General features: G+C 58.0%; 2 protein-coding genes across 2 annotated transcripts in view; both read right to left on the reverse strand.

Moving 5' to 3' along the window:
* C5AR2 (complement C5a receptor 2) overlaps window positions 1-14,796 on the reverse strand; it is a 29,695-nt gene extending 14,899 nt beyond the window's left edge. Inside the window, exons 1-3 of the mRNA XM_070062048.1 lie at window positions 14,562-14,796; window positions 14,178-14,445; window positions 10,607-10,673 (exon numbers count right to left, since the gene is read on the reverse strand). The gene's annotated coding sequence lies outside the window, so the exon portion shown is untranslated. The remainder of the gene's footprint in view (window positions 1-10,606; window positions 10,674-14,177; window positions 14,446-14,561) is intronic.
* C5AR1 (complement C5a receptor 1) lies at window positions 1,353-10,667 on the reverse strand. Its single transcript, XM_017338811.3, has 2 exons — window positions 10,607-10,667; window positions 1,353-2,963 (listed from the first exon to the last, which is right to left on the reverse strand). Exon 2 carries the CDS (start codon window positions 2,955-2,957, stop codon window positions 1,911-1,913), a length of 1,047 nt encoding a protein of 348 aa, XP_017194300.1. The 5' UTR covers window positions 2,958-2,963; window positions 10,607-10,667; the 3' UTR covers window positions 1,353-1,910.
* Window positions 14,797-24,290: the final 9,494 nt, after the last annotated feature.

Consider the following 24,290-nt stretch of genomic DNA (forward strand, 5'->3'; position numbering starts at 1 on the left):
TTCACCCTTCAATGGCCGCCGCAGCCAGCGCGCTGCGGCCAGCGCACCGCGCTGATCCGAAGGCAGGAGCCAGGTGCTTCTCCTGGTCTCCCATGGGGTGCAGGGCCCAAGGACTTGAGCCATCCTCCACTGCACTCCCGGGCCACAGCAGAGAGCTGGCCTGGAAGAGGGGCAACTGGGACAGAATCCGGTGCCCTGACCGGGACTAGAACCCGGGGTGCCGGCACCGCAGGCGGAGGATTAGCCTAGTGACCGGCCCAATTAGCAGATCACTGACGTCATTGTTCTGAGCTTAGCCTACAGGACCGCTCCAGTACCTCAAAGGGTGCTTGCAACTGTGGATCCTTTTAACCCTATGTATACTGTGGTGTGACCTAGATGCACACACCTGGGCTAAAGTCCAGCCATAGCCCCTTAATCCCTTAGGCACAGCAAGAGAGGAACAACAATAGCAATGACGACAAGAGACCAGCGTGGACGCGGTCACTCCCTCCTGAAACACTCACCACCAACAAGAAACCGAAAGCAGGAAGAGAGAGAACCCCGGGGTGAGGCGCGGCGGCTGCGGTCTCACCATCTTACAGCAGCGCGAGCCCCAGCTGCCTTATCTCCCGTCTTGGACCAGCCCACGGCACCCTGTGGTTCACACATAGGCCTCTCGCTGGCCTGCCCGCTAATGCTCGCCAACCCACAGGCCCACACGTACACACACGAGTGAGCAGAAATATTGCAACGTCACCTCCACGTGATGAACGAGACGTTGGGCGCAGGGGCCCAAGGACTTGGGCCATCTTCTACTGCTTTCCCAGGTGCCTCAGCAGGGAGCCGGCTTGGAAGTGGAGCAGCCGGGACTCGAACCAGTGCCCATATGGGATGCCGGCATCACAGCTTAACCCGCTGCACCGTAGTGCCCGCCCCTCCTAACCATATATTTTTTATTTTACTTAATACTTTAAAGAAAACAAAGGAACACTTTAGCCTCGTATTTTTCTTTTTAATCAACTCTTGGACCTGTGTGCTCTCACCTTCTCCTACACAAGAGTGACTTGTGAGAGGCCACAGTGGCGGCCCCTCGATGTCCCTGGGGGACTGACTGCCGGTTTCCCGTGGGCACCTGCACCCCAGGGTGCTCAAGGCCTTCCTGGAAACCCCTTAGCCTTTGCGTGCACACCCAGCTGCACACCCAGGCTGTCCCCCGAAAACAGCGCCCTTCCTTCCCTTCCCCACCAACGGTTTGAAGCACCTGCAGCAGGTTCCAGCACCTCTGGGTTACTTGTGCCCGATGTGTACTGAATGCTAAGGCATGGGTTGGGTTACCATATTCTTTACAGAATAATGACAAGCAAAGCAAGTCTGTATATGGGCAGCTATTTATTTATTTGAAAAGCAGAGAGGGTGGGGGGAGGGAGAAGGAGAGATCCTCCATCCGTTCACTCTCCAAATGCACAAAACAGCCAGGACTGGGCCAGGCCGAAGCCAAAGACCCTAGAACTCCACCCGGACCTCCCACATGGGCGGCAGGGACCCAAAGACACCAGCCATCATCGCCTGTCACCTCCCAGAGTGTGCATCTGTAAGAAGCCGGATCGGAAGCGGAGGCAGGATCCGAACCCCGCACTCGGGTGTGCAATGCCGCCATCCACAGCAGCAGCCCGACCCCTCTGCCACAAGCGCCACTCCCAGATGCAGTTTTCAAACATTTTTGACGCACAGTTGGTTGAATCCATCCATGGGGAACCCGCGGAGCCAGGAGCGCTGCTTCTGGGTAACAAAATTTCCATTCGAAGCCACCGAGATGAGTTCACCAAGGCCTCTAAGAGCTAAGTCCAAATAAGCAGAGAGAGAGAGAGAGACAGAGAGAGACCCGGAAGGGCAGGGCGAGCACGGGAGCCGGCGCCCCAGAGCCTCCCTCACACCGCTTGGCACTTGTCGGCCACCGTGTCCACTGTGGAGCGGGAGAAGGACTTGCTGCCTTGGATCACAGATTCCTCCGCCAGCACGTTGCGGAGGAGGCTGGGGAGAGACTTGCGCAGCTGGCCCTGGAAGCCCTTGCCGGCGACCACGTAGATGATGGGGTTGATGCAGCAGTTGACGTAGGCAAGGGCAATGCACAGGGGGTCCAGCCGGATGGCCCACCGGAAGGTGGCGGAGGAAGGGTGCAGCAGGGCTAGGATCATGCCCATCACCTGGTAGGGCAGCCAGAAGATGAAGAAGCTGACCACCACGGCCACCACCACCTTGAGCGTCTTGGTGGAGCGCGTGGCCTTGCGGCTCCAGGTCCGCAGCAGGAGGAAGGTGTAGCAGACGCTGAGCGTGAACAGCGGCAGCAGGAAGCCCACGACCAGCCGGACGATGGCCACCGCCCTCTCGGCGCGCACGCCCTCGTGCCCGTAGTCCACACCGCATGTGGTCTTGGGCGGATAATCATCCTGGAGCACCTTGCGGTACAGGAAGGAGGGGATGGTCAGCAGCAAAGCCAAGCCCCAGGCCACGCAGCACGCCAGCCAGGCCAAGCCAGCCCCTCGGGTGTTCTGGCACCAGATGGGATTGAACACCAGCAGGAAGCGGTCGGCACTGATGGTGGCCAGCAGCAGGATGCTGGCGTACATGTTGAGCAGGATGAGGGAGGGCAGCACGCTGCAGGCGGCCCTGCCGAAGGGCCAGTGACCCTCCTGGATGATGGACACGAACAAGATGGGCAGCGCCAGGCAGGACAGGAGGTCGGCCACGGCCAGGTTCAGGAACCAGATGGCGTTGACGGTCCGCTTGGCTTCCAGCGCCGTCACCCAGACCACCAGGGCATTGCCCGGCACCCCCACCAGGAAGACGGCCATGTAGATGACCAGGGCCACGATGGTGGTCGGGCGTAGCCTTCTGACAGTGTTGTCCACGGGGGTGGAGGGGTCCAGGGTCCCCAAAGAGTCATAGTTGGTGTAATCGTACGTGCTATTTTCCATGGGCGCCTACGTGGAATCAGAGGCAGGGAGAGTCTGAGGCTCTGTGGGCCACCGCCTTCTCCCGGGGAACGGGGGTGCGGAGGGCCCAGGCAGCTGGGGGGCTGGCCCTCCGCTCCAACCTCACAGTGCTTGGGGCAGGTGCCCGGCCCACCCTCCACGTGTCCCAGGGTCTGGCCCCAACCCCGACTTCAGCCTCCTGCTAGCGTGCACCCTGGGAGGCCACAGGGGGAACCCTCGCCACCCATATGGCAAACCTGGATGGAGCTCCTGGCTCCTGGCTTTGGCCTGGGCTAGTCCCAGCCATCAAGGGCATTTGGGGAGTGAAGCAGTGGACAGAAGAGCTCGCTCTCTCTCTGTCTCTCTCAAGTAAAGAGAGAAGGAGGAGTGGGAAGGCAGGGAAAAGAAAGTGAGGGGATTTTTTTTTTTTTTTTTTTGATAGGCAGAGTGGACAGTGTGAGAGAGAGACAGAGAGAAAGGTCTTCCTTTTTCCATTGGTTCACTCCCCAAATGGCTGCTATGGCTGGCGTGCTGTGCCGATCTGAAGCCAGGAGCCAGGTGCTTCTCCTGGTCTCCCATGGGGTGCAGGGCCCAAGCACCTGGGCCATCCTCCACTGCACTCCCGGGCCACAGCAGAGAGCTGGCCTGGAAGAGGGGCAACTGGGACAGAATCCGGCGCCCCGACCAGGACTAGAACCTGGTGTGCCGGCGCCGCAAGGCAGAGGATTAGCCTAGTGAGCTGCGGCGCCGGCCATATTGGCCAACTTTTGATAAGGTCTTCAGAAAGTGTTTACGCATGGACTTCGAAGGCTTTGAGCACCAAAACAAACATCTTCGTGGTCCATTTTTCCCCGAACTTTTGGAAACCCCTTCAGATTCTGGAACGGGAAGAAATCGGGCGTTTGGGAGCCGACACAATTGTGGAACAGTGGATGAAGCTGCCACTTGGAACACCTGCAGCCCTTATGGGAGCCGGTTCCAGTCCTGGCGGCTCCACTTCCGACCCAGCTCCCTGCTAATGGCCTAGAACAACCAGAAGAACATGGCCCAAGTGCCTGGGCCCCTGCCGCCCACGGGATGCAGGTCCCAGCTCCAGGCCTCAGCCTGGCCATCGCCAGCATTTCAGCAGTGAACCAGAGAACGGAAGTACTGTCTGACTCTCTTTCTCAGAAACTAAAGAAATACAACTTCAGATGGTGAATTATCCAAATTTTACTTGATTTTTCCAATGCCAATGTCATGAGGATGAGGAGGGGCCGAGGGCCGAGACCACAGAGCCAGGATGCCCACGACAGCCTGGAGTCCCGGCCTGGAGGCTGGAGCAGGAAAAGCAAGTCCACTCTAGCGGGTGCCACTGGGACACCAGACAAGCTTGGACACAGCGCACGGTCCAGACAGCAGCAGTGAGCGTATCCTGACACCGACACCCGGGCAGTGCACCTGCAGGTGCAATGCTCGCTCCTGGGAAACTGATGCTTGGGTGTTCAGAGGTAGAGGGGCATGGGGCCTACGCTGGACCCTCAAAACTATTCAGTAAGAACATGATAGACATGGATAGACAGGGAGAGGGAGCTGGATGGAGAGATGAGAGACAGATAGATAGATGGGGGGCTGGCGCTGTGGTGTAGCGGGTAAAACAGCTGCCTGCAGTGCTGGTATTCCATATGGGCACTGGTTCAAATCCCGGCTCCTCCACTTCTGATCCAGCTCTCTGCTATGGCCTGGGAAAGCAGTGGAAGATGGCCCAGTTCCTTGGGCCCCTGCATCCACATGGGAGACCCAGAAGAAGGTCCTGGCTCCTGGATTCGGATCAGCACAGCTCCAGCCATTGCGGCCATCTGGGGAGTGAACCAGTGGATAGAAGACCTCTCTCTTTGTCTCTGCCTCTGCCTCTCTGTATAACTCTGCCTCTCAAAGAAATAACTCTTGGCCGGCACCGCGGCTCACTAGGCTAATCCTCCGCCTAGCGGCGCCGGCACACCGGGTTCTAGTCCCGGTTGGGGCGCCGGATTCTGTCCCGGTTGCCCCTCTTCCAGGCCAGCTCTCTGCTGTGGCCAGGGAGTGCAGTGGAGGATGGCCCAGGTGCTTGGGCCCTGCACCCCATGGGAGACCAGGAAAAGCACCTGGCTCCTGGCTCCTGCCATCGGATCAGCGCGGCAGCCATTGGAGGGTGAACCAACGGCAAAGGAAGACCTTTCTCTCTGTCTCTCTCTCTCACTGTCCACTCTGCCTGTCAAAAAAAAGAAAAGAAATAACTCTTTTAAAAAAAATAAGTGAGTGGATGGACAGATGATTGATAGTTGGGTTGATGGATGGATGGATGATGTGCACGGATGATGGATGAGTGGATGGGTGATAGATACTGGATACCTAAAATCTGATAGATGGGCGGTGCTGCCGGGAGGATGGATGGTCGAGTAGGTGGATGAATAGATGGATAGACACATGATAGACTAAATTTGGAGAATCTAGGTAAAATGTATATTATTTGTATTACTCTTGCAATTTCTCTACATGTTTGAAAATCAGTCGAAATCAAAAGTAAAACGTCTGAAATCCTTGCACTGGTAAACCCCCAACCTCAACCGCCCTCCCCACAGCACCACAAGCCAGCTTCCCACTTCCTGTCCTCCAGGTCCCCAAGGCCTCAAGGCACGAAAGGGCTCGTGCCAGGCATAGCCGGAAGCCCTGGCCCCTGGCCCAGATCCTGGCACCGGAGCAGACGGCCACCTGTTTTGAACATTGCCACTACCCCGACCCCACAAGCGACTTGTGACGCTAGCTTTTGCCACTGCTGGTTCCCCGCCAGCCCAGAGCCTCCCCTCCCCCTCCCCAGCTCCTTTCCCCGCTATGAGCTCAGCAGACTTCTCCTCTCCCTGACATCTGCAGGGCAGAGTGGAGATGTCCGCTCCAGCACTCTGAGGCTCCTGGGGTCTTCCCGCATGCCAACAGCTCGCTGGGTTTTGTTGTGAGCATCCCACAGAGGCTGGAAGTACACCAAGTGCCCAGCAAGAGGGGAGCGGCTGAATTAATCACGCGCATCACTACCCCTAGGTAGCTCGCAGAAAGGAGGAGGGAGGCGTCTATGTGGCGCTGTGGCAGGACTTCCAAGGTCAAGGGTAAAGGAGAAAGAGCCGGCTCAGAACCCGGCATGTGGCCTACAACCAGGGACACGCCCGCTCTGGCTCCCCGACCTGTGTGTGCCTGTGGGCTCGTGCATGGGCCTGGCTCCAGAAATTGTGGCAAGGCAACCTCCCCAGGATGGGGAGAGGGACGGGGCCAGGGCAGCTTTTGCCCATATATACTTATTATTATTATTATTATTTAAAATATTAAATTAAATTAAAATTTAAAAGCTGGATTTGGAAGCAAAGGGGTGATGCGAACCCAGGCACTCAGATTTGGGATGCGGGCGTCCCGAGCGATGTCTCAGCTGAGAACCTACCAAGCCGCTGAGACCTGATAGACCCTGTTAGGTCACTGAGCCTGAACTTGAGCCCGATGGAGCCAGGCGCAGAAAATGCGAAGCCTCGCACCCGGGACTTTGCAAACTGCTAAGATGCGCACTGCAAACGTCACCAAGGAGCCTCTCTACACGCCCCCACCCACCTGGTCAGGGCGCCCGTGACGCTCGGCACCTCCCGCAGCGAGCCGCTTAAGAAGGGACTGTGCAGGCTGGTCCTGTGGTGCAGCTGGCTAATCCACAGCCTGCGACACCGGCATCCCTTATGGGCACCGGTTCGAGTCCCGGCTGCTCCACTTCTGATCCAGCTCCCTGCTAGTGGCCTGGGAAAGCAGTAAAAGTTGGCCCAGGACCTTGTGCCCCTGCACCTGCATGGGAGACCTGGAAGAAGCTCCTGGCTCCTGGCTTTGGATTGGCCCAGCTCTGGCCGTTGCGGCCACCTGGGAAGTGAACCAAGGGAAGGAAGACCTCTCTCTCTCTGCCTCTGCCTCTCTGTAACTCCGCCTTTCAAATAAATAAAATAAAAAGGAAGAGAAGAAAGGACTCTACCCGCTGCTCAGACAGAACGCAGCCTCGCTTCAGCCCCCTGCCCTGGGTCCACGCAGACTCAACCCCCAACCCCGCCTCTCTTCACCTGCTCGCTCGTCCCCGCTAACCTAACCAGATGCCTCCTCACTTTCTAAGAACCTGAAAACCCTAACAGCTAACATGAGCCACGGCGCCAAACGCCACACCTGCTGCATCCCTGGATGTGCGCCCCCCCCCGCCAGCTCCTCCTCCACCTGCCCCCCCCCGCCACGCGGAGGCCTTCCCAGCCCCAGCCTCTGCTGTTTCCCTGGGTGTGCTCACCTGCCTCCCCCCACCCCCACGCTGATCCTCCTGAGGAGGTCACAGTCGCTGTGGCCTCAAGGACAGGGCGGCCACCTGACTCATTTGTCTTCTTGAATTTGCACAATCTCAGTCACAAAAAATCTATAAACATTCCAAAGCAGAAACACTCGCTTTTTTTTTTTTTTTTTTTTTTTTTTAATAGCAGCAGAAGAAGCTTCCATCTACTGGCTCACTTCCTACATGTCTGCAACAGCTGGAGCCGGGCCAGGCATCAGTCAGGAGCCAGGAAAATCCCAGCCAGGGTCTCCCCTGTGGGTGGCAGGGGCCCAGCTACGGGGCCGTCAGTGCTGCCTCCCACAGTGTGCAATCCCCGGGAGACAGCACCTGAGCCAGAGCCAGCAACTGAACCTGCCAGGGAGGAAGTTAGAAATCCGCCTACAAGGGGCCAGCGCAGTGGTGCAGTGGGTAAAGCCGCCGCCTGCAGTGCTGGTATCCCATATGGGCGCCAGTTCAAGTCCCGGCTGCTCCACTTCCCATCCAGCTCTCTGCTGTGGCCTGGGAAAGCAGTGGAAGATGGCCCCAGCCTTTGGGCTCCTGCACTCATGTGGGAGACCTGGAAGAAGCTCCTGGCTTTGGATTGGCCCAGCTCTGGCCATTGCAGCCATCTGGGGAGTGAACCAGCAGATGGAGGACCTCTCTCTCTCTCTCTCTCTTGCCCTCTCTCCCTCTCTTTCTCTGCCTCTCTGTAACTCTGCCTTTCAAATAAATAAATATTGAAAGAAAAAAGAAATCAGCCTATGAGCCCAGGACTTACACACGGCAAAGTCCTGCCCCGACCCCGAGAACTTTCCAGGCAGTCTCAGCCCTCCCTCCCCGCCCCCCAGGAAAGCTCCCGGGGCTCGGCTCAGCACCTGAGAACACAATAAAACCTCGGGTCCTTCCTCCAAGGCGGGCACCAGGGGAGGGCACTAGGGAGCAAAAGCTGGGCAGGAAAGAGGGGAAGGGGAAAGCGCCGTGGAGAACCGGACCCCTCTCCCTTGTGAGCCGCCCGCCCGCCCGGCCTGCCGGGTTCATCTTCGGCACTTGACCATGGGACCTGAGCGACGGGGTGCTATCTGTCTCTCGGATCTGTCCCATCCGTTCTGTCCCAATAGCCCTCGCTACCTTGCTGACCACTGCTCTCTGTCTCACAGCTGAATTCCTTCTTGAGTGAAGACAAGAACCAAGACCCTACCCCCCATCTCTGCTAACAAACCCAGATAACCGTCTTCCATGTGAGATGTGGGTGTCTTAATCAGTTAGCCAAACACCTGCCATTAACACATTTGTCTTTAAAGATGTATTTACTTATTTGAAAGGCAGAGATACAGAGAGAGAAGGAGAGAAATGAGGTCTTCCATCGCTGGTTCACTGCCCAAATGACCACAACGGCCAAGGCTGTGCCAGGCTGAAGCCAGGAGCCTGGAGTTTCTTCCAGGTCTCCCACATGAGTGCAGGGGCCCAAGCACTTGGACCACCTGCTGCTGCTGTTCCGGGCGTATCAGCAGGGAATTGCATGGAAAGTGGAGCAGCTGAGACTTGAACCAGTGCCCATGTGGGATGTCGGCACTGCAGGCAGAGGCTTAGCCTTCTACGCCACAGCGCTGAGCCCCTAACACTCACATTTTAAAAATCAAACAAAGGAGCCAGCAGGTTAAACCATCGCCTACATAGCCGACATTCTAGATGAGCACCAGTTCGAATCCCGGCTGCTCCACTTCCCATCAGGATGGAGCTCCAGGTTGCTAGCATTAGCCTGACCTCAGCCCTCACTACTGCAGCTTTGGGGGCCAGTGAACCAGCAGACAGAAGCCCTCTCCCTCTCCCTCTGTCTCTGTCTCCCTCCCTCCCTCTCTCTCTCCCTCTCTCTCTCTCTCTCTCTGTCTCCCTCTCTCTCTAACTCTGACTTCCAAGTAAATAAATATGGTTAAAAAATAAAACCAAATAAAAAGACATGTCTCCAGGTCCCACGAGGGTGCAGCGAGCTGCCTCTCGGGCTGGCAGACAAGGAGGGCGCGCGCACTGCGCAGGGGAGGGTCACGCCCACAGGCACTCCCCGGGCTCCACAGGTGGGGACAGAAACGGCGCAGCTTTGGGCAGTGGCCCGGGGCCCTGCATTCAGCACTTGTCGTTCTGGGAACCCGGGCACAAGGCCCAAAGGTGAAATACTGGCGACCGTATGAATGGCCCTCGCCAGGGGGGCGGGGCCTCGCATTGGAAGACTGTGCAGTGCAAGGGGGTGCCGGTTTACGCGTCAGCCGCTCGGCTTCCAATACAAAGCCCCGAAAGATGGCCCAAGCGCTTGGATCCCTGCCACTCACGTGGGAGACCCGGATGGGGCTCCTGACTCCCAGCTCTGGCCTGGCCCCGGCCCTGGCCCCTTAGCTACTACGGGCATTCGGGGAGGGAACCGGCAGATAGAAGAATTTCAGTCTCTCTCTCTCTCTCTCTCTCTCTCTCTCTCTCTCTCTGTCGCTCTGCCTTTCAAAGAAATGAAGATAAAAATAACCTGTTTTTTAATTTAAAAATTAAAAGTCCAGGCAGAGGCAGCCCAGGACGGCCATCTTCAGGCAAAGCTGAGGTCCGGGTGCCCCCCAGCCCAGCCCCGCCTCACTTCACTGCATCCAACAGTCTGGTGACCAGGCGGGACTGGCGGGCAGGGCGGGGCTTCTTTGCCGAATACCCCTGGGTGTCTCTGGACAGCTGGTCGCCCTGTGCAAGTCTGGCTTGCTCAAGCCCCCCCACCCCACCCCCCCGCCCCGCCCCAGCCTCCCTATCACCCCACCCCCACCCCCAGGTCCATCAGCCTGTTTTCCGTTTCCTCTTTCTCTCAGATGAGGCAAAGGCAGAGACCGCTATACCAGCTGAGCAGGTGCAGTGCCCTGGGCTGGGACACAGCAGCCGGGCCGGGCTCCCCCCGGAGACTCACGGACCCCATGGCACAGCCAGGCCGCCTCTGCTCCTGCGGGCCTCAGTTTCCCCCATGGCTATGACTCAGAACACCTGCACTGTGCAGTGGGGCGGGGCAGGGCAGGGCAGGGCTTTGCCATTCCAGCCCCCTGGTCTCTGCCCCTGCCGTCTCCCTGGCTGTGCCTGCGATGGCCTTATCTGTATTCTCCCTTCTTGGGCCGGGACTTCCTCCCTGGGGAAGCTGCTCAGTTCCGGAGCCCCTTGGGGCCCCCATAGCCCCTTGGCAACCTCATTCCTTGGTCCTGTCTCAGCCCTGGAGGGTGAGACTGAGAGAAAGGGGAGCTGGGGAGAGGGCAAGGAGCCCCCCAGGGGGTGGCGAGGAGCGGGCCTCCCCCCTCCCGAGACTCACCAGATGCTGGGCTCCCTGCTCCGAGGCCGGACACCCTCCTGCCCGCCTGGCCCATGGTTTTTGAAGCCTTGAGGAAGGAAATGCCGTCTTTCATGGAGGGGTTCTCATTGGTCTGCCAGCTGGGCGTCTGGGCTGGGCCCCCTGACATGGGTGCACACCCAGCGCACCCAGGGCCCCTCCTCCTAGGCAGAGAGGGCGGCAGCCGGGGGGGGGGGGTGCTCAGCCCCTCTCCTGGCCTGTTTCCCCATCTGAGGCACTCTCTCTCTCGCTCTCTCCTCGCTCTCTCTCTCTCTCTCTCTCTCTCTCTCTCTCTCCTGGAGCCCCAGACTTCTGGGGAAAGGCTCAGGGGCTCAGTTGGCTTCAACTCTCCTGGAGTCCTGGAGAAGGGACTTTGAGCCCCCAGTACCCACCCCAAGCCCGGTTGCTTTGAAGCCCAGAGAGGCCAAGCAGGTGGGGGGGTGGCCCAGCCCTGGCGTACATTTTCCCATTCAATTTCCTCTCTAGAGTTCTGTCTTTCTTTCTTTCTTTAAGTTTTTTTTTTTTAAGTCAGCATTAAAGAGAGAGAAAAGAGAGAGAGAGGGCGAGAGATCTTCCATCTCTTAGTTCACTCCCCAAATGACCACAGCAGCCAGGGCTGGGTCAGATCGAAGCCAGAAGCCAAGAGCTTCTTCTGGGTCTCTCATATGGGTTCAGGGCCATCCTCTGCTGCTTTCCCAGGCGCATTAGCAGGGAGCTGGATCAGAAGAGGAGCAGCCAGGAATGGAACTGGTGCCCATGTGGGATGGCGGCGTCACAGGTGGCAACCAACCCACTGCGCCACAGAGCCAGTCCCTTGCCAGGGCTTTTATGACAAGGGTCAGGGGAACAGGAGGGCCCTTCCTGTTCGTGGGCTACCTCCACACTCAGGATGTGCAAAACTCAGCCTCGGGGGCCGGTGCTGTGGCGTAGCAGGCTAAGTCACCACCTGTGATGCCACCATCCCATATGGGCACTGGTTCGAGTCCCGGCTACTTCACTTCTTCCAATCCAGCTCCCTGCTAATGCACTTGGGAAAGCAGAGGAAGATGGCTAAAGTGCTTAGGCCTCTGCACCCCTGTGGGAGACCCAGATGGAGCTCCAGGCTCCTGGCTTCAGCCTGACCCAGCCCTGGCCATTACAGCCATTTGGGGAGTGGATCAGTGGATGCAAGCACTCGCGCTCTCTCTCTCGCGCTCTCTCTCTCTCGCTCTCGCTCTCGCTCTCTCTCTGTCTAAACAACTCAGGTTTCTCTGTCTCTTGCTTGTGGGTGGCCTGGCCCCCGCTGAGTGCCATGTTGCAAGATGAGCTTTTCTGGAACAAATGCACTTGGGGGAGTGAACAGTTTAGATTCTCTGCCCCTGTTCTGCGCCCGCTCTTATCTCAATTCTACCTTCTTGGTAGGAGGCTGTTCTCTGTGACAACCACGCGTCACTGTTGAAATAAGGAAATGTAATCCTCCTGCAATGCCGTTACACAACCTGCGTCCAAACGGACATTTTACCCTTTGCCCCAATTTTGTCCTTGATCACTTTTCTTTTCTTTTTATTTTTTCAGATAAAAAAAAATTGGTAAGTACACTCTAAAATGCCTTATTCTATTTAAATTTTACTATTGGCCGGCGCCGCACACCGGGTTCTAGTCCCGGTCGGGGTGCCAGATTCTGTCCCGGTTGCCCCTCTTCCAGTCCAGCTCTCTGCTGTGGCCCGGGAGTGCAGTGGAGGATGGCCCAAGTGCTTGGGCCCTGCACCCCATGGGAGACCAGGAGAAGCACCTGGCTCCTGGCTTTGGATCAGTGCGGTGCGCCGGCTGCAGCAGCCATTGGAGGGTGAACCAACGGCAAAGGAAGACCTTTCTCTCTGTCTCTCTCTCTCACTGTCCACTCTGCCTGTCAAAAAATAAAATAAAATAAAAATAAATTTTACTATTTTTCTAAAGATTTTTTTAAACATTTATTTGAAAAGCAGAGTTCCAGAGAGAGGCGGGTGCAGGGGCCCAAGGACTTGGGCCGTCCTCTGATGCTTTCCAGGCTAGCGTCAGCGGGGACCCGGATCGGAAGTGGAGCAGCCGGGACTGAAACCAGTGCTCATACGGGACATCGGCACTGCAGGCGGCGGCTTAACCCACAGTCACCAGCCAGCCAAGGCCACTGAGTGCTTGAGCTGTGGTAGACCCAGAGTGAGACGGCTGGGAATAGAAAAGACACACATGGTGGGGGTGGGCAGTGCTGTGGCGCAGAGAGCTAAGCTGCTCTGTGCAGTGCCGGCAGCCCGAAAGAGCACCGGTTTGAGTCCCAGATGCCCCACTTCCCACCCAGCTCCCTGCTCATGTGCCTGGGAAAGCAGAAGAGGAAGAGGATGGCCCAGTGCTTGGGTCCCTGTCACACACGTGGGAGACCCAGATGGAGCTCCAGGCTCCTGGCTTCAGTCTGACCCAGCCCCGGCCACTGCAGCCATGTGGTGAACCAGTGGATGGAAGATCTCTCTCTCTCTCTCTCTCTCTCTTTCAAACAAATCAAGTAAATTTTTTTTTTTTTTTTAAATGAAGAAGAGCCGGCGCCGCGGCTCACTAGGCTAATCCTCCGCCTAGCGGCGCCGGCACACCGGGTTCTAGTCCCGGTCGGGGCGCCGGATTCTGTCCCGGTTGCCCCTCTTCCAGGCCAGCCCTCTGCTGTGGCCAGGGAGTGCAGTGGAGGATGGCCCAGGTGCTTGGGCCCTGCACCCCATGGGAGACCAGGAAAAGCACCTGGCTCCTGCCTCCTGCCATCGGATCAGCGCGGTGCGCCGGCCGCAGCGCGCTGGCCACGGCGGCCATTGGAGGGTGAACCAACGGCAAAAGGAAGACCTTTCTCTCTGTCTCTCTCTCTCACTGTCCACTCTGCCTGTCAAAAAAATAAATAAATAAATAAAAATGAAGAAGAAAGAAATCCAGCAAGGGCGCCCGCGAGAGAAGGAGCACTGTTGATTTTCCTGGGCTGTGAGCGGTGAGGACTCCCAGCTATGCTCGCCTTCCAGAACACAGAGCTGTCAACTCCCGCAGCGTCTCCAGGGCTGCTCGTTATCAAAAGAGGTGACTGCGAAGGCACGGACAGCCCCCGAGCCGGCCCGCCCTCCCCCACTTCCGACACCTGCTGCAAGCTCAGGGGTCCCAAGACCCCCCTCGCCCTGAGAATCTGCGGAAAGTCTCAGAGCTCCCGGAAGCCATCATGCTCACGGGTCTGGCCCATGGCGGCGAAGGGCATGGATTGAAATCAGGAAAGACAGGAGACTGAGCGGAGGGCGGCTGTGCCCGTCCAGACCTCGTAGGGCTCAGCCACACGGGCCCAGCCGGCCACCAGCGTGACTATCTCGGGGCCCTGGCCCTCTGCTGGTCACGCTGACGCCACCCAAAGCCCCAGCCTCAATCACGGTGCGGACTGTCGGCTGTGACGTCTTACCAGAAGAGGCGTTTCAAAGACTCAGGCGCTCAGGCTGGGTCTCTCCTGGGGCCACGTTAAACTCCTGCTGCGCAGCCACAGCAGTCACCACGGCCCTCGCAAGGGTGGAAAGTTACTCACCCAGGGCCCGAGAGCAAGATCCGGCGGCCGGGTGTCTTAGCAGATTTCTGCGTGGGAAATACTTCCGCGGGGATACGTGTGGCGTGCAGCCTCGCCTGCTCCCCTCAGAGTGTGCAGCAAGGGGCCATCCGGCTGAGGTCTGTCTGCTCAGTTTCAAAGGACAGGTCCCGGCTGGGGCTGTGGCGCGACGGGTAAAGCCGCTGCCTGCACTGCCAACACCTCGGAGTCCCGGCTGCTCCACTTCGGCTCCAGCTCCCTGCTAATGCGCCTGGGAAAGCAGTGGAGGATGGAGGCAATGAGGATGGTGTAACCACTTTGGGTAACTCCTCATGATTTCTGCTACGACCAACCCATGACGCAGCGGTCCCACTCCTAGGTACCGACCTAGCACAGAAACAGACTTGGGGCCGCAAAAGAGCCCACTTGGAAGGCTCAGGGCTGCTCCTTCTACAGTAACCAACCACTGGAATCCAACCAAGAGTGCGTCAGTGCGTCAGCAGTGAAGTGGATGCATGTGTATTTACACAGCGGGATACTCTATAGCGATGGAAAGGAATGCAAACACCGTTAGTTACAAAACAAAACAAAACTAATCGTGCAACAAGTACCATGGCTGAGTCCCAGTGATCGTGTTGAGCAAACAAGAAGCCAGAGGCTAGAGCCTGTGCACTGTATAAAGTTCAAGGTCGGGTAAAAACTGGACTTTGGTGCCATAAGCCAGGACAGCAGCTGTTTCTGAGGGGCGCAAACTGGAAGGGGCTCCCGGTATTGGGGTGGGGGTGAGGGGTCTGGGGTCTCATTTTTATTCCAAATGACTGTAACAGTCAGGAAGGACAGCAGCTGAGGCTGGAAACAATATGCTTAGCCAGAAATTACAAGCGGTTGGTTCCCCCGCCCTCTGACAATGGTTACAACCAAGAAAGCCTAAAAGTAGCCAAGTCCTTCTGCTACACAATGCGCATGAGCAGCATTTAGAGAAAGTACATGAAAAGCAAGAAGCAGCAAGGAAGGAGACAGAACAGGAAAGGAAAGAGAAAAACCCACAAATGCCGAACTTCAGAAATTAATATTCACTAAGAACACAGTGGTGAAGACGTTCGGTAGCGGCGTCTTCAAAAGAACTTCCTAATTCAAAAGCTAAACACTCCCAAGAGGGGACAGTTGCACCGGCTTAGAAGAGCTGCCGCGGTCACACAATGACAATCAGTACTGCTTCCGAGACACCGGGAGAACCCGTGAGCCCCACGCACCTGCTGCCCGGGCCCACCGGCGGCGCTGTCATCCCTGACTGTATACAAGGACATGCTGGTCACCTCAGGCCAGGTGGTGCCCCCCACCACTCGCTGCTCCCCCTGCCAATGAGCCGAGGCCCCTCGGCTGCAGCTGCAGTGACTTGTGGGGCGGGCGTGCACAACCCAAGAGCACCTCTTTTTTTTTTTTTTTTTAAGATTTTTATTTATTTGAGAGGTAGAGTTACAGAGAGGCAGAGGCAGAGAGAGAGAGAGAAAAAAAGTCTTCTATCTGCTGGTTCACTTCCCAAATGGCTGCAACGGCCGGAGCTGCGCCAACCCAAAGCCAGGAGCCAGGAGCTTCTTCCAGGTCTCCCAGGCAGGTGCAGGGGCCCAAGCACCTGGGCCATCTTCCGCTGCCTTCCAAGCACTTTAGCAGGAAGATGTCTGGGCAGCTCAAGCCACCGCACCAGAATGACAGCCCCTCAGGCTGTCTTTCTAATCACCGGTAGGGGCCAGAGTTGTGCCAGCTAAACCGCTGCCTGTGGGGGCCGGCGCTGTGGCATAGTGGGCAAAGCTGCTGCCCACAGCGCCAACATCTCATTGAGCACTTGTTCGAGTCCCGGCCGCTTCACTTCCCATCCAGCTCCCTGCTAATGTGCCTGAGAAAGTAGTGGAAGATGGCCCAAGTGCTTGGGCCCCTGCACCTGGCTTCAGATGGCCCAGCTCAGGCTGTTGCGTCCATTTGGGAATGAGCCAGTGGATGGAGACCTCTCTCTCTCCCTCTGCCTCCCTGTAACTCTGCCTATCCAATAAACACATAAATCTTAAACAAACACCTGCCTGCGATGCCCAGGCCCGGGTGCTCCACTTCAGACCCCACTCCCTGCTAACGCACCTTGGGGCAGCAGCAGATGCCCCGCCACCCACGCCGGAGACCCTGGTGGACTTCCTGCCACCCATGTGGGAGACACAGATTGAATTCCTGGCTTCCGGCTTCAGCCTGGTCCAGTCCCAGCCATTGCAGCATTTGGGGAGTGAACCAGTGATGAGAGCTTGCTCGCTCGCTCTAACAAAATCGATCTCACAGAGAATAGGACCGTGGTCAGGACAGCCTGGGAAGGCTGTGGGGAGGGAGGGACAGAGAGTGGATGGTTCATATGCAAATTAATATGCATCAATTAATTTTTTAAGAAGGTGCCAGGTGACCCTGGGGACTTTTAGGCAAGGAGCAGTCTTTAGAGCACCTCCAGGCCGGTGCCATGGCTCACTAGGCTAATCCTCCGCCTGCGGCGCCAGTACCCCGGGTTCTAGTCCCGGTTGGGGCGCCGGATTCTGTCCTGGTTGCCCCTCTTCCAGGCCAGCTCTCTGCTGTGGCCTGGGAGTGCAGCGGAGGATGGCCCAAGTGCTTGGGCCCTGCACCCGCATGGGAGACCAGGAGAAGCACCTGGCTCCTGCCTTCGGATCAGCGCGGTGCGCTGGCCACAGCGGCCATTGGGGAGTGAACCAACGGAAGGAAAACCTTTCTCTCTGTCTCTCTCTCTCATTGTCCACTCTGCCTGTCAGGGAAAAAAAAAAAAAAAAAAAAAAAAAGGCACCTCCGGCTCTCCCCGTGCAGAGGGCGCCACCCTGTGGACACGCTTGAAGCGCCCTGGCTCCGCCAGGGTCCTCGGAGGGTGCGGGATTTGGGGGCGCGGACGGGCGTTTGTGGTCAGCTGAACCGAGAGCAGCACAGACGCGCTGCCTTGAAAATAATTAATTTCCAACAAAACCCTCGGGGAGGGCTGCCAACGGAGCGGGGTCCACAGAAGAGCAGCCTCGCGTGCGGCGGCCGGGGGAGCGGACGCAGGCGGGGAGGCCCTGAAGCCCCGGTGCTTTGGAAGGAGGCGCACTGAGTCCCGGGTCAAGGAGGCAGGGGGCTCCCAGGCCGAGCAGCCCCTCGGCCACGCCCCGCGCGGGAGAGAAAGTGGCCCCCGAGGGATGCCAGCAGATAGCTCCGCCCACGGCCTCAGGGTCTCCGTCCACGGCCCAACCCCGCCCCCTTCCTCTAGGCTCCGCCCCTTAAATACCTCCCCTCCCATCGCCACGCCGGGGACCGAGCATCCAGCGGTAGACACACCCAAACCGCCGCGGGACATTCAATGCCCATGCACACTTTGGGGGTGCATCTGGGCTCCATGAGCTCAGGGGCGCTCACGCAAACCACGAGAGCCCTGGAGCCCACTGGAGAGGCTGCCAGCCCTGCGGCAAGTGGACCCGGGGCAGCTCCGATGGTGATGGCCACGGGCCCCGCCAGTGTCTACCATGCGCTGGCGCGCCCTGCGGCGTCTCTGTCCCGGCCAGAAGCAGTCATTACCTTTCAGCCCACATTTATTGGTCTTTTTAATTAATAGAAATCTGTTCCTCTATTCCACCTCTGAATCAGTGCTTTAAAAAATCATGTGGATGGAGCCGGCGCTGTGGTGTAGCGGGTAAAGGCGCCGCCTGCAGTGCCAACATCCCATATGGGCGCCGGTTCTAGTCCCGGCTGCTCCACTTCCGATCCAGCTCTCCGCTATGGCCTGGGAAAACAGAAGAAGATGGCCCAGGTCCTTGGGCCCCTGCACCCACGTGGGAAGATTCAGAGGCAGCTCCTGGCTCCTGGCTTCAAATTGGTGCAACTGTTATGGCCAGTTGGGGAGGAACCAGCGGGTGAAGGACCTCTCTCTCTCTCTCTCTCTGCAACTCTGCCTTTCAAATAAATAAATTAATCTTTTTCAAAAAAAAAAAAATCATGTGGAAACAATGGGCTTAAGGAGCACTGAATTGTTTCCTTCTGTGACTCATAAAATCGCCCTCTTCCTCCACGGGCCAGAAGTGACTCCACTGGGCTTGCAAGAAACTGTCGCCCTTGTTGCAGAGCTAACCAAGCATGGCCAGCAAGCCCCAGAGAGACCCTCAGGGAGATGAGGACCATGTCGCCCACTCGCACAACAGAGGAGGTGGTGAGAAGGAGGACCGACCTGGCCACGTGGGACATGAAGAATTCCATGACTGAAATGAAGAACCATGGCTCACTAGGCTAATCCTCCGCCTGCGGCACTGGCACCCCGGGTTCTAGTCCCGGTTGGGGCACCGGATTCTGTCCCGGTTGCCCCTCTTCCAGTCCAGCTCTCTGCTGTGGCCCCGGAGTACAGTGGAGGATGGCCCAAGTCCTTGGGCCCTGCACCAGCATGGGAGACCAGGAGAAGCACCTGGCTCCTGCCATCGGATCGGCGTAGCACAGCGGCCATTGGAGGGTGAACCACAGAAGGAAGACCTTTCTCTCTGTCTCTCTCTCTCTAACTCTACCTGTAAAAAAAAAAGAAAAAAAAAGAAATGAAGAACCAGTGCTTTAGTGCTTTGTGGCAGATGAGGCCCGTGGTGAGGATGCCGGCCCAGGAGGAATCAGTGGGGGGCGAGAGCGAGCCTGCAAGGGCAGTGACTGCGGGGAGGGGGCTGGGGCTGGGTTCTTCCCTCCCAGGCAAGAAAATCATTGAAGGCGAGGCAGGGTTCATTTGCGCGCGGAGTGGAAGTACCCACTCACTTTTGGAGGTGCTGTGGACTTGCTCCAGGGACAGCTGCCCTGAGCAAGGTTTAGGACCATCCCTTTTATGCGAGCTGAGGGCATGTCATAGATGTAAAACCGGTGTACCTCGGCCAGCCCGCAGGTGCTGGGGAAATGTGCTAGGAAACCACCGCCACCGTGACCAACTTCTCGCCGAGAAGGCGGGAAGTCGTCCTGGCGCCCTGCCCCGCCCCGCTTCGCAGGTGGAAAGAGGCCACACCCAGGTGGGCGGTTCCCTAGCCAAGCAAGAGGGGTGTGAGGAGGAGGCCCTGCCGTGGGGTCTGTGAAGCCAAACTGATCTCCTTGACGATGTGAGGGCTTTCTGGGGCTTGTTCACGCCCCCTCAGGCGTGTGCGGTGGGTTTTGCAGAGGCTGACGGCGGTGGAGCAGTGGCGAGAACCGAGCCAGACTTCTCAGACATGGGCATTTGGGGCAGGCGCGAGGTCACGGGTCGAGACGCTGCTTGGGATGCTGGCATCCGGTATCTGAGTACCTGGGCTCCAGTCCTCAAGGGCTTGGACCCCCGCCACTCCCGTAGGAGACCGAGTTTTGAGTCCTGGGCTTCTGACTTCAACCTGGCCCAGCCCCGGCTGTTGCAGCCTTTTGGGGAATGAACCAGCAGATGGAAGCTCTCTCTCTTTCTCTCCACCCCCCACCCGCCGTGTGTGTGTGTGTGTGTGTGTGTGTGTGTGTGTGTCTTCCCCCTCTGTCACTCTGCCTTTCAAAAAAAAGTAAATCAAACCTTTATTTAAAAACAAAACAAAACAAAGCTGCCCACCTGTCAGGCCGGAGTGCCTGGGTTATTTCTGGCTCCCGCCTCCTGCCAGTGCGGACATGAGCAGCAGGTGATGATGCCACAGATCCTTGGGTTCCTGCCACCTGGATTGAGTTTGAGGCTCTCGACTTCCAGCCTGGCTCCGTCCCGGCTATCATGGGCTGTAAACCAGCAGATGGGAGTCCTGCCTCTCTGCCTCTCTAATGAACACTTTTTAAAATGCAGATTAGTTTCTTCTGGCCGAGGTAGGCAGGCGACCTCTAGTGGAAGTAAAAGGTATTGGCTGCTGAGTGATTCTGGGGAGTCCTGGTACTGACAGGACTTTTCGTCAGCTGCAACACGGTTTCTCTTGTGCACACACACACACACACGCGTGTCCTCACACACACACGTGTTCACACATACACGTGCTCACACACAAAGCTGCACTCACACATTGGCACTTGATTGCACAAACACAACTGGACATGCACACAACACACTTGCATGCAACTCAGAGACATGATCGGACACGCAGACTCACACAGTTCACTCACACACACACAATAGCACTGAAATAGCACACTTCTGACAGAGGGTGGGAGAAGCAGCCTCACCCATCCACGCAAAGGACGGACTCAGACTCAAGAGCACTGCCCCCGCCCCCGCCCCCAGCGCAACAGCAGGGAGCTGGACCCAAAGCGGAGCAGCCAGGACCCAACCTGCGCTCCAGTATGGGATGCCGGCGTCGCCTCCTGTTACAGGTAAGGAGATGGAGGCAGAGAGGCAAAGTACGGGAGAGCATTTGGAGCCCTTCCCAGATCCGAAAGCCCGGGCGGACAGCACGAACCCTCCACCGGGGGTGGGGCCCCCACCGGGAGGCTGCAGCCAGCACTGGGTCCCCCTCCTCAGCGTAATCCTGGAATCCAGGGTTGTCGGAGCGGGGACAGACTCAGCGAGCCAGCCTGCAAGGCAGCAGCAGACAAGCTTGGAACGCCACAGCCCCAACGCCCCACCCCCCGGGGGGCTCTGGTCTCTGGGGTGAGGGGCTCCCGGGCCTCACCCCAGGTGTCCAGGCCCAACCCCTCGCCCGCTCAGCCAGCATGTCTTCCACGTGTGCACAGATGCTATCCCATGCCCGGGTGTGTGCCCGTGACAGAAACAGGCGGGAGCAGGCGCCGTGGCACAGCTTGGCCGCTGCATCCCACGTCCAGGTGCTGGCTCCAGTCCCAGCTCTTCTGTTTCGGATCCAGCTTCCTGCTGATGCACCTGGGAAGGCAGCAGAAGACGGCCCCACTAACCACGTGTGAGACCCGGATGGAGTTTCAGGTTCCTGGCTTCAGCCCGGCCCAGTCCCAGCTGCTGCGGTCATGTGGGGAGTGACCCAGAAAACGGAAGAGCCCTTTTTTTTTTTTTTAAAGATGTATTTATTTATTTATTTACCTGAAAGGCAGAGAGGCACAGATTTATTTATTTATTTGAAAGGCGGGGGGGGGGGGTGTCTTCCATCCACTGGTTCACTCCCCAAATGGCTGCAACGGCTAGAGCTCCGCCGATCCAAAGCCAGGAGCCAGGAGCTTCCTCCAGGTCTCCCACATGGGTTCAGAGGCCCAAGCACTTGGGCCATCTTCTACTGCTTTCCCAGGCCATAGCAGAGAGCTGGATCAGAAGTGGAGCAGCAGGGACTTGAACCGGCGCTCATATGGGATACTGGCGCTGCAGGGGGCAGCTTTACCCACTATGCCACAGTGCTGGCCCCAAAAATGGAAGATCTCTGTCTCTCCCTCTCTGTCACTCTGTTTTTCAACTAACTAATCATTAAAAAAAAAAAAAAAAAAAAAAAAAAAAAAAAAAAAAAAAAAAGACAGCTGAGGGCCGGCACTGTGGCATAGCAGGTTAAGCCTCCATCTGCAGTGCCAGCATCCCACTTGGGCATCAGTTCAAGTCCTGGCTGCTCCACTTCCAGTCCAGCTCTCTATGGCCTGGGAAAGCCAACAATGGCCCATGTGCCTGGGCCCCTGCACCCACATGGGAGACCCAGGAGAAGCTCTTGGCTCCTGGCTTCAGACTGGCCGAGCTCCAGCCATTTTGGCCATCTGGAGAGTGAACCAGCTGATAGAAGACCTCTCTCTCCCTATCTCTCCTTCTCTCTGTCTGCCCTTCAAATAAATAAATACTTTACAGATATATATGGGGCTGGTGCTGTGGCGCAGCAGGGTAAAGCCGTGGCCTGCAATGCCAGCAACCCATATGGGCACCAGTTCAAGTCCCAGCTGCTCCACTTCCAATCCAGCTCCCTGCTGATGCACCTGGGAAAGCAGCAGAGGGTGGCCCAAGTGCTTGAGCCCCTGCACCCACGTGGGAGACCTGGCTCCGGCCACTGTGGCCATCTGAGGAGTGAACTAGCAGTTGAAGCAGCTGAACTCTCTCTGTCTCCACCTCTCAGCCGCATGGTTCACAACAGCCAGGGGTGGGAGCAGCCAGCGTCCACCACAGCTCATCGGGGACGAGCAAGAGGTGGTCCTGCCCACACACGCTGGGCTGTCACTCAGCCGCGGAAAGGAGTCAGCACCGACTCCTGGCCCAGCATGGATGAAGCCTGAAGACAGGAAGCTCTGGGTGACGCCAGCCAGACACGAGAGGCCACGTATCGTATGGATCCTTTTATACGGATTGTGCGGAACAGGCAAATCCTTAGAGGACAGGGGGTGCGGCGGCAGAGGGATGGGGTGAGGAGTATAACAGGCACAGGGTTTCAGCTGGGGACACTGCCGACAGTCTGCAGATGGTGACGGCTGCACAGCATGTGAGTTTATTTGGTGCCACTGTATACCTTAAAATAGTTCAAAGTGGGGCAGGTGTCCGGAGCAGCAGCGAGCCGCTACTTAGGATGCCAGTACCAGAGCCTGGTTTGGCTCCTGGCTCCACTTCTGACTCCAGCTTCCTGCTCATGGGATGGCTCAATGCCTGGGCCCCTGCCACCCACAGGGAGACCTGGCTGGAGTTCTGGGCTCCTGGCTTCAGCCTGGCCCGGCCCTGGCTGTTGCAGGTACCCGGGGAGTGACCCAGTGGGAGGAAGATCTCTCTCCCTCTCTCTGTCTCTCTGCATCTCAAATCAAATAAGCATCTTTCGATGCAGTAAAAGGGTTAAACACTGTAACTTCTATGCTCCAGCCTCACTTGCCCCTCACCTGAGCCACGGCAGCAGCCCCCTCCCTAGCTCCAGGCTCGCACCATCGGCCCCCTAGCGGCAGTCAGGGGGCCTGCGAGGCTCCCACCTCATTCCCAGGAAAAGCCAAAATGCACAGCAGGGACCTGAACAATCCGCCCATGATCTCCCGCCTCCCCCCCCCCCCCCACTCCTGCACCAGCCACCCGCCTCCAGCCTCGGGCCTTTGCATTTCTGCCCCCCCCCGCCCCCCCTGCCCTGCTGCTCCCCCGCTGTGCACACGCCGACCCGTTTCCCTTTGGATGGGGCTGTTCCAACAGCCTGCTGGGCTCACTGCCGCCTCCTTGGTGTCTAAAATAACCCTGGCTCAGAGCAGATGCTCAGAGATTTGTTAAGTGAAAGATCAAGAGATACAGATGGAGACTGAGAGAGGAGAGGAGAGGAGACAGAGGAGGGAGGGGAGGGGAAGCCGGGGACTGGAGGGGGGAGGTGTTGGGGTGAGCGGGGTGGGGGGCAACATTCAGGGACAGGGCATGGAGTGAGTCACAGGAGAGACAGAATGGGTGAGGCTGACAGACATCAGGAAGAGGAGAGAGCGGGAGGTAGAGGGAGCGCATTAGAATGATCGGGTCTGGTGCAGGGTTGGGAGACTGGGAAACCTGCAGCCCACAGCCGGGTGCCCGGTTCAAGTCCCAGCTCGGGTTCCTGACTCCAGCTTCCTGCTGGCGTCCACCCTGAGAGGCGGTGGGCGATGGCTCAAGTGCTTGGGTCCCTGCCCCCAATATGGGAGACCCGGATGGAGTTCTGGGCTCCTGGCTTCAACCTGGCCCAGCCCCAGCTTCATTTAGGGGATGCAGTGGATGGGAGACACTTCCCTTCCCCCACTCCTTCTCTGCCTCCCCCCACCGCAGAAAAAAAAATTAAAAAACAGAAAAGATGAAGAAACATGGGGCTGGGCGGAGAGCTACCAAGTCGAGAGGGGGCAGCCAGTGGGGAGAGATGTGAGGGCCCGGCCCTCGCTCACATCTGGTCTCAGGCTTCAGGCTGACTTGCCTTCCCCGGGGACCTCACTGCAGGCTAAAAGCCCTGAGGGCTGAGGGCTGAGGGCTGGGGGCTGGGGTGGTGGTGGGGTAGCACCTTATCTAATCCTACCGCACCATGCCTGTCCTTGGCTTTACAGACCTGCACAGGTATGGCGAGCAAGAGCTGAGATTTGCAGCCTGACCCCCAAATCAGTGCCTCTGACCACAGCCGCTGCCGACTGCAGAGGGAGCTGGCTCCCTGCACGCGCTCCCCTGCCCAGCCCCTGGGGAGCGCCGGGAGGAGGGGGTGCCGAGCCCAGGGGCTGCCGCTCCCAACCCCTCTGGCCACAGAT

The sequence above is a fragment of the Oryctolagus cuniculus genome, chromosome 18 (genome assembly GCF_964237555.1).
Source record: "Oryctolagus cuniculus chromosome 18, mOryCun1.1, whole genome shotgun sequence".
NCBI classification, from domain to species: Eukaryota; Metazoa; Chordata; class Mammalia; order Lagomorpha; family Leporidae; genus Oryctolagus; species Oryctolagus cuniculus.